Source organism: Tympanuchus pallidicinctus, unplaced genomic scaffold (genome assembly GCF_026119805.1).
Source record: "Tympanuchus pallidicinctus isolate F22 unplaced genomic scaffold, pur_lepc_1.0 scaffold1, whole genome shotgun sequence".
NCBI classification, from domain to species: domain Eukaryota; kingdom Metazoa; phylum Chordata; class Aves; order Galliformes; family Phasianidae; genus Tympanuchus; species Tympanuchus pallidicinctus.
The window spans coordinates 80,098,144-80,117,645 of record NW_026294618.1 but is presented as its reverse complement, the minus strand read 5'-3'; the positions used below and the strand labels follow the sequence as shown (position 1 = coordinate 80,117,645).

General features: G+C 39.1%; 1 protein-coding gene and 1 long non-coding RNA gene across 2 annotated transcripts in view; one reads left to right on the top strand and one right to left on the bottom strand.

Moving 5' to 3' along the window:
- Positions 1 to 19,502, bottom strand: part of ZFAND3 (zinc finger AN1-type containing 3) — a 130,242-nt gene that overhangs the window by 11,633 nt on the left and 99,107 nt on the right. The window contains exon 6 of the mRNA XM_052695516.1: positions 7,295 to 7,465. Within this exon, the coding sequence (XP_052551476.1) occupies positions 7,295 to 7,465 (171 nt within the window). The remainder of the gene's footprint in view (positions 1 to 7,294; positions 7,466 to 19,502) is intronic.
- LOC128086990 (uncharacterized) overlaps positions 1 to 19,502 on the top strand; it is a 435,001-nt gene that overhangs the window by 412,248 nt on the left and 3,251 nt on the right. The gene's annotated exons all lie outside the window — the stretch shown is intronic.

The following is a 19,502-nucleotide window of genomic DNA, read 5'->3' as shown; positions in this document are numbered from 1 at the left end:
ATTTTACTTCCAGTGCCTCTTAGACTACCCTTCCTGTTCCACATAAGTCTTCTATTCCTGTACCCTCTTTACAGCCTGTACCGAGAGTAATTCTTCTCAAAGAAAAACAGAGCTCCATTCAGAGGCTGTATTTATACCACAGAGGAATACACAGACCTGTATGGATGCACGTTTCCCCTTCCCCACCTCCTCTGTTTCTTTCTTTACTTTTTTTTGAGAACACTTGCACAACAATTCCTGCTCCTGCCTGCTCACAGTATGGCAGGCTGCCCCATGCCCCATTTATTCACCTATTTGGGCAACTCTTCAGGAAGTCTGAAACATTTAATGACTGTGAGCAGCTCTGTAAGTGAACATTTTCATTTCATTTTGATACAAATACAGACACAATCACATAAACTTATTACTTTTTTAAAAAACTCCCTAAAGAAAATTCCACACGGTAGAGATTATGCTGCTCATACACAGTTTTTCACCTCTAAAAACTTTTCCTCAGGGCCAGAAATATTTGATACCAAGAGCTCTGACACAGACTGGTATTATTTTTCACTTTTGGGAAAACTGCTATACAGTGATCTTTATCCCACAGCAATCTCCACAGTTAAGAACTCTTGCAGAGAAGTAAATAGTCCCAATATTTGGCTTTAACACTTTCTTATACCTTATAAAGGTGAAAGGAGATCAGTGCCATGTTTTCTCCCCCGCTTCCTTCTAAGAAAAAATTAGACTTTCAACAAAAAGAATCTGTAGGGCATCATTCCTATTTACCTGCTGCATATGCTGCTTTCTTCTTTGTATGGGTACCGATAGAAGAGACCCAACACAGCACAGCAACAACACTTACCTGTCCCTCACACTGTAACACCTCTGCCAGAGCTCCCTGAAAGTGATAAGCTGAAAAACTCGCTGTATGAAATGCATTAATATAAAACCTCATATTTTAAAAAGGTGGGCTTAAAAGCTCAACTGACCCATCTCAACCACATTTACTGATCAGGACTGTAGGAAGGTAACCAACAAGCTCATTAAACACTACTAAATCAGAAGAATCATAGAATCGCTCAGGTTGGAAAAGACCTTAAAGATCATCAAGTCCAACCACGACCTAATCATACTATCCTAACTAACGACCCTCTGCTAAATCGTGTCCCTGAGCACCACATCCAAATGGTTTTTAAACACATCCAGGAATGGTGACTCAACCACCTCCCTGGGGAGCCTATTCTAGAGCTTAACAAGCCTTTCTGTAAAGAAGTGTTTCCTGATATTGAACCTAAACTTACCCTGGTGCAACTTGAGGCCATTTCCCCTCGTCCTGTCACCTGTGAGAAGAGTTACCTGTTGTAGATCTTTAGGTAGCACGATGGGAGAAATCAGTATATCAGTAACACAGCCCCCACTGCTTGGGTATACTGGAGGAATACACTACATAGAATTTGAATATTGTATCTACCTTATGAGCCGTGTTACAAAGCAGACCATGAGCCCATTTACAACTGCAAGTCTACAGACAGCAGAAACATACACTGAAGCCTTATTTCTGAGTCCTGTCCTTGGAACTGTTCCATTTGTACTATTTTCAGAATACATATTACTCAGATCCATAATAGTTAACAGCTCCTCTTCCTTATCATTTCAAGTCATGATATCACTATCATTTACAGTCTTGGGATAACATCATAGTGAAATTAAACAAAAGCCCTTTTGTTGAGTTTAAATTTTCTTGGTGGTGGTGTTTTTGTTTGTTTTTTTTAAGCTAAGATGCTGGGCATTGCTGGAATGGGTGAAGCAAAAGTACTCTTTTGGAAACAAATTCCCAAGGTGCACAGTTCACAAAACACAGCCAATTATGGTACATCTAAGTCATGGCAGCGAGTCTTGCCAGAATTACATGATGTCACCAGCTCCTAATAAGATTTGTTTTTCCTTTAGAACTAGTTATTATTGAATTGGTTGACTCAGTCTCCAGAAGCAGTGTATGTATTTAATTTTCATCAGTGGAAGTACATCTGTTCTACCAATACATTATCGTGTTTGGAGCCGTTCTGCTTTGTACCACATCAGCCTTACCCTTCCGCAAAGTGGAATGGCCAGTTCCATTACCAATTCTGCTGCATGCAAACAGGTTCCATAGAAACGGAACCAAACTTAATATTCTACACAGTTATAAGAGAAGCATTGTTTTCAGTACATGTTGGGCTGTTTTCAAGCAGTTGTCAGAGCTTTTTCTTTTTGCTTATCTATACACGTCTCTGTTCTTCTTCCTGTTCTTTTGAAGATTATTCTAAATTAAGTGAGTAAATCAAATCATTCCAAATTTATTCTGGCACAATCCAAACAAGTGCCTCATCTCCTGTGTTTATGAACAAGCTGCTCCATTACACAAGTTATGAATCTGCAGCTGTTTGTCTTCCATTTGCTTTATTATTGCATCACAGTGAGTCTTGCTGCTATACTACCTATAACAACAGTTGAGTCTCTTCTCCATGAATGCATTTTGCTTCTGATGGCCAACAGCAATGCTCAGTGCTTGACTTGAGCCTGTTTGCTCCCATCATCCTCCTACCCCTCTGCTTAGCAGAAAAGCAAATAGAAGTGAAGCAAAGGACACTAAAACAGTCTCAAGCAAAGAATTCTACCAGCAGCTGCACTGAGCTAAATTAAGAACAAGGATGTGGAAAAGTAAGCATATCTACAAACCAAAATGTTCTTTTGTATACCTACTGCCTGTGCTCATGTGTATGTATGTGTCTGTGCATATAGGCATGCATTTATACACATGAGACAAGCCAAATACTAAATTACCAAAGACTTTAAAAAAGAAAAAATGGTAATACAAAAACCACCACTGAGAGTTTTGTTTCCTGCCCTTACCAGGATTACAGATTTACAACATTTCTAATGCCTTCTTATGGTAGTTGGATCTCTTTTTAAAACATTAATGAGTAAATGCAAATTAAGTCCTTTGCATCATTAATAAACTATATATTTTTGAATGCTGGCAACTGGCAAATTATCCTTAGAAACCCCATCAGACTAAGTCAGGAGACGTTTAGGATGAAGGATGTTCTGTAACAGACACAAGGACAGTTTGTTTTTAACACTGCTCTTGTGCAAGATAACCATGTTCCCCACTGGCTTCTTCCCTCCCTGACCTCATGGTCAGCTTTCCTTTCAGTTATTTGCTGCAAATGAAAGTCTGTAATTACCAAGTTTGTAATTCTGCTTTTCTGAGTAATCGCCCCCATGATCGCTGCTCACATACAAAGGAATGTGGTGCATCAGTATCTGCATGGACATAAATTTGTAAACCTGACATGGATTTTAGCTTCTCTTTTATCTCTATTTTTCTGTATGAATGAATTTGTCATTTTAGCTGACACTGTAATGAAACACGTACACCTTGTAGTACTGTGGCCTCCTTTCTTCTCCATTCTTCCTGTCCCCTTCACTCATCTAAGAAAAATGCACTATTTTCAGTGTTTGTATGCAGTAACCTTATATGAAACAAGTAACAAGTTCTTCTGGTACAAATTGAGTTATAAACTATTCAAGCATCTTTTGATTTTCTGTGTCGCTAAGCTGCAGCTGCAGCAATCACCTCACTATTAAACATGTTAGAACTAGAAACCATTTTAGAAAGGCAATCTCATCCCCTCTGATCACACTCTGCTGAGACATTTCACCAACTTCTAATAAAACTTTAATATGGAATGTATTCAGGTTGCACTGAAGTCACATTCAGTGCCATCTCTGACAATCGTGGCACATCTCATACTGCAAAGATTCATACAGGCTCCCAAAACTACTCACAAGAACAACAGATATTCCTATCAGAGATGCACACAGTCTTATCAGCAGCATCTCTCTAAGGCTACCAGAAGACAGATGCACTTACTTTCCAGGGCACGTTATCTTGGCCAATCCATTGACTGCAAGAAGACAAAACTAAAACCAATTCTGCATAGGTGGTGTATGACTTACAGCCTGTTAGGACGTGGCCTGTAAACAGTAAATCATTCTATACAAACCCACCGGTACACTGTATTAATTTCTCTTTAATTGGTTAATTGCTGACCAGGACCTGGATTTAACACGACAGATGTGAAACCCCTTTAATGAGCTCTTAGAACACCCTTGTATGTCTCATGCAATTCCACCACTATTAAAGATCACTACAGACTCCCATTTAAAGCTTTGGCTTTAAGTAGCAAGCGATGCCACAACCGGTTTTTGTTGTAAAATGCTAAGCCTCTGCCATGAAATCAAGCAGTGTTTTCTGCTCAAGTAATTTCCATGGCTCTTAATTCTACAACTCAGAATATTTAAAAGATGTATACAGCTTTATTTAGAAGCAATATAGATCTGGAAATTAAGATAATGCCCATAAATTCATAGTGCTATCTGCAAATAAAAACAAGCTTGCTTTACCCAAACTACATTTCCAGAAACATGCTGGATAGCTACTGTTAGCAGCAATTTTGCCAGCTTCAAAGCAAGTCTGTGATGAACACTTCCTTATCACACTGCTGAACTGATGACTCCATTTAGCAATCAAGGATTAGATGGTTGATGTCAAACTGCCTACGCTCCCAACAGAAATGCTATAATGGAATACAAGTGTAAGAATACACTCCTTTTAGTTTCTTAATGAAAAAAATTGCCCACTAAAGCTAATATTGAATACATGCATCATCTCAATACAATCTTTTTAAAAGATAAGACACTGAACTATCGAGAGTCCAACCAAAACTAGAGAATATGGCTGTCTGGAAAGCACTGCTAGTGTAACTGTCATCCAGAAACAATTCATACGGAATTGTTTTTGTTCTGGTAGTGTTGATTTAAAGGTTACCCAGTCAGAGAGACACAAAATGAGAATTCATTTCAAAATCTCTTTCTCACTGAAGCTTGCAAAGTGCATCAGCAATTAACAATTCCTATCACTTCTCCTAGTTCCCTACGTGAAAAGGCTCAGAACTCGTCTTACAAATTGCTCTTTTGAAGATCAAAGGGAAGCTGAATTTGTCTATGTGTGCTCTAGATGAGGTGGTAATTTACTGGAACTTTCAGAGGAAGGCTTGGCAGCAGGCTCGTTTGACAGCTCCAGGGCACAGGATTCAGGGGAGCTCTGTGACTCTTCCCTTCTGAGTTCCTTCCTTGCCTTTAATTGGCACCTCATTAGAAATTAATGAAAATGACATCCTCTGTTCTTCCTGCTCTAGGCACAGAACACTACAAAAAGGCCTATCACAATTCATAACACATTCAATTTATATAGCAATAGCTCTTAAGCATTATTTATGAGATGTGAATTTCTTGTCAGCAGTTAATAACTTGTACAAAGTGGACGCAGAATGAAAAGAGTTCTTCCAAGTATGCATGCATGAAAATAAACAAATTTTTCTACAGTTGAAAAATGTTGAGTTTGAATTTAAAGTACCCTTACTGGAACATCCTTCTCAGTAGTAAATTGTTTTTCTTCAAGGCAAAGCCCTGCAGCACTGTCAAATCTGTCTAAAATTTCATGTAGTGTCAAGGGAACAAGTTAAACAGTATCAGCTCTCTCTGGACAGATCTTACAAGAGATGGTAGAATCAACACTGCAGCTTCCCAAAGATCTCAGAACCAGGTGTAAAGCTGTAGGTGAATACTCTCTCTGCCACATTTTTAAAAGTTTGTGCCCTGTTGGACAGGACAAGGCAGGTCTTATTTTATGAAGATTAAAAGCAATGGATGTACTTTTAGAAGTTGCTTTCAACCTCAGTGCTCTTACATAGCTCCAGTTTTAGAATGAAGGCAAAATTAATGATGTGACATGTAAAATAATATGTCACCTTCTTGCCAGTTCTTCCCAAACTTGCAAAACTCTCTTGCTTCCAACATTAGAGGAGATTTTTCCATCTGCCAAAAGGTACCTGCAAGCACCCTCATTCATTTGGATAGGTGACAGGAGTAGACAAAGGGTAGAAACTCCCTGAGTCTGAGCAGAGAGAACCATACCGAACTGTCCCTGATAGTGCTGAACTTCTTCAGTTGGAAAAATATATCCCTTACTGGATACTTCAAAGTATCCCAACACAGTATTTCCATAATAAAAATTTCATTATAGCCACTGATTTCATGTTTGGTGGCTTCAGAGATAACGTGTTAAGTTCTACACCAGTGCTCCAATATTTGAAATGAAGCCTGTCTCATGTCCAGAAGAGTTTACAGCGGATACTGAAGAACAAAGGATGACAAGGAATTTTTTTCAGTTTTCTATTATCTCATTTGTTATTACTTATTCAAAACACAGTTTGTTATTTCAGTCTTTGTAGCCAGCTTCACCAATCATTTCTTTCCTCACTGCAGCTCAGATGGAATTGCCTTTTAATACAATAAATATTCTACACATAGCAGATGGAATGTGAATTGTATCTGCCTATGCAAATCCTTTGGCAAGTGCCTCCTTGTGGAGCCATGATAAACCAACTACAAACTCTCCAAGTGTATCAGTACAAACATGGACAGAGTGAAATTGCAAGCTTTCAATACACGACTACAGGGAGAAGAAAGGAAAAAAAAAAAGCAGCAAGTAAAACCACCATGTGCATTACCATAGGTTATGATAATCAGTTACCAACAACTGTTGCATGAAGGAGAGACCATCTCCTCTGGAACCCAGTCACATTTGCTATTATTACTTTGCAGATAACATCAAGCCCCACATTAGCTGCCTGCATGAGATCATCAACCTCAGCTCAGTTAGCTGAACAATACCATCAACTTTGGAGAAATCAAGCTGGACACTATTCAGTGCATAATCAACAGCAATTCCCCCCTCCCTGCCCATCCCTTTAGCTGACTGTGAGAAGAAAAACCATTTTCAATTAGATAGTGTTTTTTCTTGCTTTTGTTTCAACCTCATCATGAAATGCAGAATGTAGTGCTGACCTATGCTTAAACTCTGTAAAAAAAAATCTTGTCATCTTTGCATATTCTCTGATGTGCTTTGAGTTTCTTCTGTCAAGTGAGCATGGCACCCTCCCACCTTACACAGACTTCAGAAGCTAAACTGATTAACATCTAAGGATCTCTTCAGACAGGACAGTATATCGGGGGCAGAGTTTTAAAGGGAAAATTAGACAGACAGGAACTAATTACAACTTTCTGCCACCAGTGGAAGACGTAGCTTCTGTTTAAAGTATGGCCGAAAGCTACAAGGTGCAAGTGTTCTCCACACTTCCACCTTGACACGGATCTGAGCACTGCTGTGGTAGAAAGCCGGACGTTACTGACAGACAGTACTCACCACAGCGACATGATCCCAGTTCCTGCTGTACTAGCTCCAGTTTTGTTTGGCACTGGAAGCATCGGCGTCTACTCTTCTGTTTGGATCGACTGGTTTCTTCAGGCCTGTCATTACTGTCATCCAGTAGCCGTGGCCGTTTCACAGGAGAAGCCTCACTCTCCGACTGTGAATCTGTTGTATTCACAACAAATATTTTAGGAAAAACATTAGAACCTCCTTGCTGAGGCAACCCTTTGGGCAGATTGAAGGTATATTGCTTTCAGCTGGGGTCACCACCAGGCAGCTCGATACTTCCCCTTCTATTGTATATATACATTTTCTTAACAATCACAATCAAGTAAGAGACAAATTATCTTTGTTCTCTGTAAAAACCTCTCCCTATGACAATACTCAGCAGAAAGCAAACTGATTAACTTCCTCCCAGCCATAGCCAGGTTGTGTACAGATGCACAAAGAGTACGCGCCATCCAGAACAATCGCAAGCTTCATTTGTAATCTCATTTAGTCTCTCCTACGTGTCTTTGTTCTCCTTGCACAAACAAACTGAACCAGGCTTCTCATGAAAAACAATCCAAAGAAGATTTGACCTATTTCCTCCCTGGGCAGAAGGAAGATTCTTAAGACACAGTGTGTAAACTGCCTCTTATGACTGAAGACATTACATGAAAGCACCATACCGTGCTTCCCTCTTTCCACGTGGATAACAATTTAAATGCAAATTAGTGGACACCAACAACACAAACTACGCCCAACCTGTACAAGCATGCTGTAAATCCAAAGTGCTCAGCTATTTAAAAAGAATCAGTCTGAACACCATTTGCATTAACACCTTTATCTATAGAATTTTCTGCTTGTTTCTGGAAAGCATACTTCATTCAGAAAGTATAAATCAGTAGGTGATGCTTTAATTAAGAACAAGTGAATCAGTGAGATGCTGGATATTCTGTTGTGGGCTGGAGTTGCCACACTGGTGCTTCAGAAGAGATCAAGGTAAGTTGCTACCACTTTCCTCTTTTAACCTACAAAATTCCCTTTAAAAACAAGTTTCCTTGCAAAGTAAAAGTTTCAGAGTTTACTTCAGGCAACGTGGCACTTTTTTTTTTCCTAATAACGAAGAGAATTTTGTTGGGACTCTGCCCAAGTCTTATCCGTGCGGCACATCAGAGGGAGCAGACTTCAGCCAATCTGCTGCTCTGCAGCCCAAACCAGGTCAGGTCAGACAGGCATCCTCTCTCCCAAGGTTGGGCATAATTGAATCAAATCTGTATTTCTTTTAAATAGAAAAAGAGGAAACCAATCTTAAACCTATAAAGAATTACATTGTTCATAGCAACGTTGCAAGGAGACCAGCTGCAGAAAGCCATTACTGCAGTGAGTCAGTAAGACAGTGACCAAGGAAAAATACAAGTATTAGTTCATTTAGTCCATTTTTAAAAGGACAAATAAGAAGATAACTTTATCTTTCTGTCAGGGCTCTACTCTATCAAACATCTTTTGGCCTTTGTATCAAAAGTGAAATGGAAAACATGACTACTTATTGTCAGCTGTCCTGGCTTATCCCAGAAAAGTTTTTAAATACTTTCCTTAAGGCTAACTTGAATACCTTACATAAAGTACCTTCTGGTGCAGCAGCTGAAAAGGAGTAATTTTGCAAGTAGCATTCTGCAGAGATAACTGCTACAGCCAGACCATTGCCCATATCCTTGTTATTCCAACTATCTCATCTGATCTGCTGCTTCACCATATCAAGCCTTTCCCTGCCAAACACATAACCCAGCTGCACCGCTAACACCTGCTAGCCTCTCCAAGGCACGCTCCAGTAACTTTCCCTGCTTTCTCACATGCGGCAGAAATTAACCCACTTTTCTTACCCATGTTTCAGATCCTGTCTCAGCAGCTGGATTCTAATGTCACAGCCGTTATAAATATGCAACCTGCCTCACTTAGTTCTTCCTTCTTTCTGCCATATCACTAAGATACGCTGAAAATGTGCTTGGTTTTTCAATACAAACTCCCCACATCTCACATTTCACAGAAAAGTGAACAGCTTCCTGCACAGTACACAGATGATAAGTTTTTATTAAGCTGCAATAATTCTATTTGATGTGTGTCTCAATACAGCTTTTTTCATCAGCGTTGTAGATTACAACTTACACCTTACAAAATATATCTATGAGGACTAAGCTAACATTCAGTATGCAATTATTCCATCCCCGCATGCCTGGCTGTGCAGGAACATTGACAAAGAAAAGTTGAGTCTAATAAATTGATACATTTATGGAACAAGTTGTCCTGCCTTAAATTAAATGTCTGCAGAAGATGATCTCAGAGAGATGTCCTCAGACCAGACTGCAGATCCCAGCTCTCACTCCCAGGCAACCACCCTATCACACAAGCACTGATTTTCACAGCGCCCAGAGGAGTAGGCCGGCCTTCCCAGCAACACACACCTTGTACACTCTCACTGCTCTGATGTAAGGTTCAGTACAAATGTGTTACAGCCCAGCTCCTTGCCAAGGATGGGGACCTACACAGTTTGCAATTATTCATTTCCCAGAGAAACAGATTGGCTGCTATTATGAAATAGCCGCCTCCCACACACCTCAGCTTTTGGAAACACAAGCCATCCTGCTGCTTCTCAAAAGCATATTTTGCATCCTACATGGAAAACAGTGCTTATTATTAAGTCCAAATATGGAATCCAGTGTCTACTCAGTTCATGAAGCCACATGCCTTAGTGAGAAAAACAGCTACTCCAAGTCAGGCTAGTAGTAATTTAATTAAACATCCAATTATACATTTCCTATTAACTGGTAACGGCCAACTGAATAAGAACATAAGTTGACTGATAGGATAGAAATGAAAGTTACATACCTGATTTTTTAAGCTCATATTTTTTTGCTGTAAATTAAACTGTTAACACTGAGCTAACTCAGCCTAACTGGGAGAGACAGCTCCAGCTATCCCATTACTGACTGCAAAATGCCCTGAGCACACAAGCTCAAGCTAACAGTTGTTACAATAAGGACCAATAGCACATGTGCTTACATCTCAGAGGTAGGAGTGGGGAGAAAGCACAGGTGAGAAATCTGAGAGTGAACTCTCAGTATAAGCCATTTCACTATCAAAAATGGCTAGCGAAGAGTCTTGCTGCTACAGCTTGCCTTAGAAGGATGAATTGTGAAACAAGAATTACTTCTTTCTAGAATGAGATGAGAAACTTCACAAAGATTTCTCAGCTAGAGTTAACTTGACTGTTGTTAATGAGGATTCTTCTAACTTGTATCTAAAGGCGCAGATTCTTCTAATTGTGGCATTTTATCAAGCTCCCATTTGAAGTGAGAGAATGAAGCAATGCAGCAGAGCAGGATTTAAGCAGCAGACTTGACTGAAACAACAAGTACTGCTCGTAGAAATTCTGTTGTGCCTCAGACAGAAACTCACATTTGCTCCTCACTGTCACTGTACTTGTGTTCATTATTCTTTCTCCCCTCAATATTTTCCAAATAAATTGTGTTAAGACTGTCAGAGTCCGATCCCAGTCTCTCTCAATCTCTTGTCATGAACATGCAGACTGGCATCTGCATGGCTTCACTAACAACCATGGTGGCTGTTTCATGGCATTTTGGGAAGCAGGTGGGGAGCTGTAAAAACCCAGCAGAGATGTGTGCTGAGAAAAAATAACAGGAGGAAGAAGGGATGGGAGACTTGTATGGGAAGCAGCAGCCCTTCTCTGTTGCTGCTTGCTTCAAGAATGAGATGAATCTGTTTAATCTCTGGTTTGATGACAGCTTTTGAGGCACTCAATCAGTTTTTTTCTTTTTCATAAAGAACTCATCCCACTGACAGACTGACATTTACAATCTCAACTGCCTGTCCAAACACCGGTAACAGCAATAATTAATGAACCCTCAAACTTCACTGCCATCTACTTCAAAACCATTTTAAAAGCAGTATGAGCTGCTAAAATCTCTGTCCATGAAGAGCCTCACACAGGTACAGACAGTAACTACGTAACAAGGATTAACTCCACTTTGAGCAATGCTCTGTCGCCAGCTTCTGGGGCTGTTTCCCCCATTTTTCCTCATTATTCCATTTTTAGATGAGGGATTACTTAATTCCCTGGCATGTTGACTACGCATTATAAACATCTAGAGGAAACTGCTTCTTTACAAATCTTCCCTATTACATTTACCAGAATCATTATTTAAAATCATCTCCTCTGCTTCAACTGAACCTAAAATTAACAGTTATACCACACTTACATGCTTGTTGACTACTAATGAAGAGTGAAAAGTTCAAGATTAACATCTTAGAAGCTGAATTTGACAGCTAGGACTACAATTCTTCCCTGCTGCTGTTCAATGCTGTGAAAACCTTTATTTTCAAACTCTGGTATTTGCATTGAGATGAGAATCTTATTCCCAAGTGCAATCAGGACTGCACGTTAAGACTGTCAGAAACCTGAGTGCACACCTCTCTGGAAGCACTTACATTTATTTTGGAAGTCCACGTCAGATTTTCTTAAAACACTACAGATAGATGTACCAATTTCTCAGACAAAGCCTTCGGTAACAATTAACCACGCGATCTCTTTTCTACTATCACTGCAGTGTCCTTAGCATCACCGTTTCATTCATTTATTTCCCCTCTCCATACAGTTCTAAAATGATGGGGATGCAGTAAAGCTCACTGTTGAGAGGCTCCTGAAATAGCCCCTACAAAAGTCAAGTCCTGTCAGCCCCTTCTTTGCTTCAGAAACCTCCTAATGAGACCACAGAGACTACAAGTAACCCCAAGAAGCTGTGTTACAGAAATGATTTCCATACCAATTCACAAAACCACAGCAGTTGTTTCCTGCGGCTCTTGTAAATAAAAACAAAAATGAACAAATTGTAGCCTGGTTGTTTGGGATTCACACAATGGGAAGAGTTACTCTAAGATACTCCATATGTGAAACATCGCAAGTGCACCAGTAAATGTCACCACCTCCCCTATGCCGATCTGTTACCGTTAGCATACACTTCCAGCAGAACAGAGGAATGTGGGCACCTAAATAATTTTATTAGATATTTAATTTAAGCATTAGAAAGCACTTTTTAAATTTATTTTTACTTTTTTTTTTTTTTTTTAACTGTAGATGAGGTCCAGCACTAAGACAAGTTGCCTAGAGGGGTTGTGAGGCTCCATCCTGAGGGTACCCAAAATCTGACTGGATAAGATCATCTCCCACCTCTGCTATTCTGTGATGATATGATTTCTAGATGGGAGAATGTGTCTATATATATAAAATATATATCGCACCAACATATAAATATAAGCAATAACTCCTTGCCTCTCTTACATTTCCTCCTCTAAGCCTGTATTGTTGGTGCTATCATCAGTCAAAAGGAAGCATGCTGTACTGCAGGGTAACTTAATGAGGCCATTAACTGCCATCTCTAATGAAACGGAAGAGGCTCATCCAGTGCCAGCAACATAAATGAATGAAATGCAAGTTGAAAATAGTAAGACTAACAGGGAGCTACACAGGATACTGCATGCATTTTATGTAAGTTATAATTAGAGTGTGAAAATGCATATTATCCTTTCCTGTCAAGAAATTTCATAATTGCTAAATTAAGCAAATAGTGAACTAGTTTTCATCTCCTATGTAGGCTTCAGTACTATGTCTCTTTCATGGTTAAATTCTTGCATTACTCCATTCCTCATGCATCTCTGATGTCAGTACATCTTCAGTTAATGGAAATATTAATTTATTTCTTAAACATTTTTACATACACACCAATTCAAACAAGTAGGTATTTAAATGTACTCAGGCACTCATACTGCCCAGTTCCTTGTCTGTTTTAAGGCTGAGGCCAGAGAAGGTCATTCCCTGAGTCACATCAAAGTGTGATGCCTCTACACTTCTGGAGCCCTCAACAACTGATCGGTTTGCAAAGGCAGAGGAAGCTGGCTAGTGCTGCTGAGCTGTCAGACTAGTGCTTGCTGCCCATCTCTTGTTGGGTGTGTGAAATATTTGTATTTTACCCTTCTAGAAAACATACCTTAGCAACTTTGGGTTAGAGCTGGGGGAAGGACACAGGCAGATTCAGTTCAACTCTGAATCACAAGAACAGGATTATTAAGTGAAGGAACAGTGCACAAATACTGAGAGCTAAGTGGAAAAACAGAACCACAAAAAGGAAGGAAAAAGCCACAACACAGGAATATGTATGATGAAAGAAACACGAAGGTCAATGCAAACGTCTCTGCCATTCCACAGCACCTGAAGACTAGGTGCTAGTATTCAAATATACATATATGCATATGTGAATACCTCTGTGCAAACACATACAAATAGATACTGGATCAGGTAAAAATGGGAAATCCAAAAGCATTCACCCACATCATCACTTTTGTTTTTGCTGGCTTTAATTGCGAGTCCTCTTACTCTTCACGGAGCTGTCTAAAATGGGATTAACATTAATAGATAACACTATAAATACTGCAGATTTGCTACCCAATTCAAGACTGCGTAAGTAAACAGCGCTGCTGTGCTTCAGAATCCTAGTAGTATACCCCAACTATGTCCTCATCAATCAAATAGTACACAGTATTCAGGAAGGCAATTCTTCAAATGAACAGCCCAGAAACTAGTTCTATATAAAAACTCCTTGCTCTGTTATTTTTCATTCACAAGCACACCCTTCCCCCATCGGCATAACGAGGGTTTTCCAAGGCTAAAACACAGATTCAGAAGAGGAATTGTAAAGAGCTCCTGCCTGCCAGTTGTGGAAAACATACATATTTCTAATATTTATCTTTCCAAAAACTTATTTGTCATTAACTGTAGAACCCGAATGATGCCATTAGCAACAGAAAGTTTGCAACAAGAGACTATCATTGATCTGATCAATGTTTAGAGAAGTACCTAAGAGCTCTTGTGTTTTGATTAAGAAAAAAAATACCCGATGCATGAAATGGGGGTTCTGAAATATACAGCTAATCTACTTCCAAATTCATTTCCAATTCAAGTATTTTACATAGAACTTAAAGATCAGCGTATACTTTGATTGTGTTAGTTTCTTCGAGCAATTTCATGGGAAAAATGTAACCCGTCCTGGCACAGAATACAATTTCTGCAGACCTTATTGCTGACTGCAAGATACCAGAACTCAGGCTGTTTTAGTGGAAAGCTCTTATGTTTTGAAAGCAGAAGTTTTAGGAAGCATCTGAATTAACTTGAACTGAAGACCACATGTCCACTCGGGAAGCAGAACAGACCGCAGAAAATAAGATGCAACAGTACGTACACTGTCTTATGTATTACACCTAGTTTGTTTTCAATCTTCTTTTGGTCCAAAATATTGGTCTCATTAGTTATTTCCTGAAGTTTATTCCGTGGATAATTACTTGGAAATGAAATAGGAAAAAAGTAACTTCTTTGCATAACAATTACTTAACAGAATTTTAAGAAAATTCTCTTTTTTTTTGTTTTTCCCCTGTTCATGCTCAGCACCCTTTGAAGAGACCCTACAATTACTTGTATATATTTTTATTTTTTGGAGTCACTGAAGCCTGGAGGTGTTCAAGGAACGTTTGGATTTTGTGTTGAGGGATATGGTTTAGTAAGTACTGTTGGTGTATAGGTGGATGGTTGAAGGTCTTTACCAGTCTTGGTGATTCTGTGAGGTTCTCCTGAAACATAACTTCTAAATAGAAAATAGGAAACAGTTATACTGAAGCTCTCTGATGCTGTCTGAAATTGTCAGTTTGTAAATATAACTGGCTGTGCATTTTTAAAGGTGTTTGAGGATAAATAATTAAAACTAAACTGGTTCAACAAGCTTCCAGTGCAATAAAATGCCAAAGTAAAAAAAGGTAAAAGCTGTATTTTTCATTTGCTAAAGCCCATCATTAACAAAGTCATCTTCCTGATCTGAACAGGTCAGGATGTTGGATTTGTGAACTTCAGTATTTGACTGGATGAACTGACAAGGTGGGACAGATCCCAAATAGCTGTGACAAGTGGCCAGGAGACCCTTTAGACACTTCCCCATTAAAAAAAAAACATATATATTGTTCTTAAATTCTAGTTCATCAAAGTACTTTCTTCCTCTCCTCGTGGGTGAGAAAAAACTTGTTTCTCACAAGATACCCGAGCAGCCAGAATCTACTGAAATTGGTACACATTTCTGCTGCTCAAACCAGAAAGCACTGCAGAATATCCCTCTCTGCACAAAATAGTTGAATACAGCTATGCTGATCTACCACACTACAAGGAACGAGCAGTCTTTTATTTTAAAGTTTTCCTCTTGTCAGCAGAAAGTATACATCAGCAACGTGTATGGGTATCACATCTGACTGTCTCACACGCACTTTAAGTGGCATTAACCTGTTCTGGTACAATTGCCAACAACACAATGTCATAAAATGGTAAACAATATTAAGTATATGAATTACCATTTTCATCTTAGGACCAGAGGGAATGGCTTCAAGCTACGGCAGGGGAGATTCAGGCTGGACATGAGGAAGTATTACTTTTCAGAAAGGGTGGTCAGGCACTGGAATGGATGCCCAGGGAGGTGGTGGAGTCACCGACCCTGGGGGTGTTCAAGGAAAGACTGGATGTTGTGTTGAGGGACATGGTTTAGTGGGAGCTACTGGGAATAGGTGAACGGTTGGACTGGGTGATCTTTTAGGTCTTTTCCAACCTTGGTGATTCTATGATTCTATGATCTACTAATCCCGTTCCATAACAGTGACTTTATATTTTAAGGCCTGCAGTAGCCTGCCATAAATTGCTCTGACTGACTGATTAGAGAAAGGGATTAATCCCAAAGTCAGAACTGTTAGCTCCCAAGACTCAAGACATGTGTTGTCCTACAGGCCGCTACAACTGCCTGGTTTCCTCACTTCATACACAGCACATAAGAAAACAGGAACACAACCAGCAGGTGTGAAAGTTCATTTCAAATGAATGCCTACCATGAACAGAATGAGCTTCCATTTGTCTTAGTGTACTGCAGTTTGAACATAAGCAGTTGTAAATATTCCCATCCGAAAATCTTAAGAGAGTTTAAAAACATCTATTTATTTTATCCCATTTGTATTGAGTAGATAAGGCTGGAAACCAGTGTTTTCACATGTTGTCATGCTGCTGCACACCTTTTCGTTTCTAAATGTTGTATTTTTTCCAATACTCCAGCAGAAAATTCCATTCAGAAGTACATGGCATAAGTGATTAACGTATGAACTATGAAGATTCTTGCAGAACTTCTCTTTAGATTAAAGGAAATATGGACTAAATTTCAAGGCATTTTTTCTCCATGGCCTTGTAAAGAGATGATTTAGATGTCTGGTACAGAAGTGTGCTAGACACTGTGACAGATAAAAGATCGTGACAGACTTTCTGTGAATATTACCAATTACTGTGTGCTAACAAGCTCTTAAAAACCTTCCCAGGAACAGCTGAAGTTTTTTGTAACTCATAGGCAAGGATCATCACAGCTATACCTGACTTTTAACAAATTTTTTGATATATTGACCCCAAATTCACCTCTTCAGATTCTCCAGCCACACTGGTTATAACCCATTTAATCTAAATGCACGTTAGATGTTTAGTGTAAAAGACCAACCATACCCATATTATTAATGAATGAGGGCATTTTTTAAAAATTGAGTAAGGTGATACTGAGAATAAATCCTACAATTGCAGCAAATCTTTAATGTCGTTTAGCGATGCAACTATTACCATCCTTACCATTAGATGAATTTTAATCTACAATAATTGTAACAATTGAGAAGGCTCTTAGATAACCAATACTGGAAACTGATGTAAAGTATATGTACAAAAGCCATCAAGCTTCTTCGAACAGCAGTGGAATCGGATCTGTCTATCCAGATGCATATGGAAGCACAGAACAGACATTACAACGCATCAAAGAAATAGGCAATAAGATGAAACAGTAAAAACCCATCAACATACATCATCTGATCACGGCACAGTGTCATCTCCCAGCCTCTATTAGCTCTTGCTGCATCGGTGCAAGTCCCAGATACTTTATCCTGTTTATAATTGCTGATGAGCAATAATAAGGCCTCCATGCCTCAGCTCCTGTCCGTTCCACTTCAGAGCTCACCTATTAGGTTATAACTTTTATTTACAGCCTTGCTTGATGTGCTGGTCTATTAGAGTACAGCTGGAAACTGAGCAGAGGAAAGAAAAAAAAAAAGAGCATCTCTAATGGACACTATTATTGCCAGGGCTGTGTGATTTATAGTGCTTCTTGAAGGCTGTTCTATCATTGCTTTTCTTTTGGTGAGAGAGCTCTAAGAAGGTTGGATTTCTAACACAGTGCCCTCCAAAAGTCAAACACTGAAGAATACCTTAGAAGTCCCTTGAAACAACAGCAAAATATCTTCAAATTGTTTTAGTGGCATCAAGTCTCTTCACTAAGCTTTTGTACAGTCTACGCAGGCACTCAGCACTTCAGATGAATAAAAGAAGTCTAATTAGTGGTGGAGCAGTTCTTTTTGTACTTACTCAACTCATACCAGTTGATTAAAAAAAAAGAAAGAACTAATGGCTTGTTGCAGATGCGCGTTGTTGAAAATTTGTAATATCCATACTTTCACAAATTGTCCTTTCTACAACTCCAAAAAGACTGCTGTGCTGATAGCTGAGGTTCAGTCTCAAAGTATTATTATATGACATCAATAAACCTGAATCTTCAAAAAAGGACCGTGCATCTGCATGACTGTTAGTGCAATCTTTACATCTTCTAGACTCAAATCTCATACTAAAAAAAAACACAGAGCATACAAGATACTCTGATCTTGCACAAAACAGATACCGCCACAGCCATCTAGGACAGATACCCTAATAAAATGTGAGTTTGCTGCCCATATACCTGCACAGAGTATTAAAGATGTCTCATGAGCCACAAGTGAGAAACCATGTATTTGAAAACTCCCCAACTTTAGGGATACAATCTACAAATTGACTTCATTATTACTGCACTTCAACAATCTGCATCTACTGGTCTCTCTACACACAATTTAAAATAGTTTGAGCACACTGCAACGGCTCTACTGATTTTTTCCAGTTTTCTTTAACTGTGTGATATTGTTTTAAAATCTGGTTGTTTTGAATTGCACATCAAATCATCTTTAGGTTCCACAGCAGAAAAAGAAGAGCAACATGCTACACAGTGCTTGCTTGCACAACACAAGAACCCAATACAAGTGGAATCTGGATGCCCTTCCGATTAAAGCAAGCCTCAGAGAAGCTGCCATAATCATAACAGTATTTAGCCATTAAGAAACAAGTCAAAACACAAGAAAAGCTGCACATCTTTATTTCCTACAAAACCTTCGGACTACTGACTCTGCAAAACCTTCAAGGCACCATCCAAACTAATAATTGCAAGTCTTTACTCATTCTTTTCATTGTAATCTTTGTCCTATGGGCACACTTTGGAATATAAATACTTTTTACCACAGCAGTGATTCTGGCAAAGAGGAAGGAGAAAGAACAAAAGCAGACACCGCTATTTGGTGTCATAACACCATTTTTTGTCTGCACAGCTCCTCCAGCACACAAGCTGACAACTGCATGAGGTAAAAACTGTTTTTCGTAAGAGAACTTTCCCCATGTCTTGACAGATTTATTGTTTTGATCTTTCTTCGGTGGTTACATTAATGCTAATAAAATATGAAAGGTTTATGCCTTCCTTAATATCCTCTTGATGGGAACCTGCATGCAACATATGTAGGTCAAATTTCTAATTTTCCATCTCAAATGCTGAGGTACGGCAGACTTTAGGGAAAAACTATGCTTGAAGGGAAAAAGAATCACACAGATGAATTCTACCAAAACAATTTTCCTTCAAAGTGCTCCAGAGCAGAAGAAATGCTGAATTCTTACTGAAGAGAGGCTTATATTCAATATGTGGTATTGAAATGCATTGCTTGTATTCACCTAAGTAATGTCCTACGAAGGGAGACTAAATGGAACTGAATGTAGTGTGAAACATTCCATCCACACAGTCTGCTTCCTGCACTTGAAGATGTCATACCATTTCTGGCAAACATATTGTACCCAATGGTTTCCTCTCAATTCCCACATTCCTACCTAGACTCCTAAAAGCAGACTTAAAAAAGATTTTTCTTTCTTTTCAAGATGGCACTGGAAAGTAGACTGAAAAGACAAGCTCTGTAG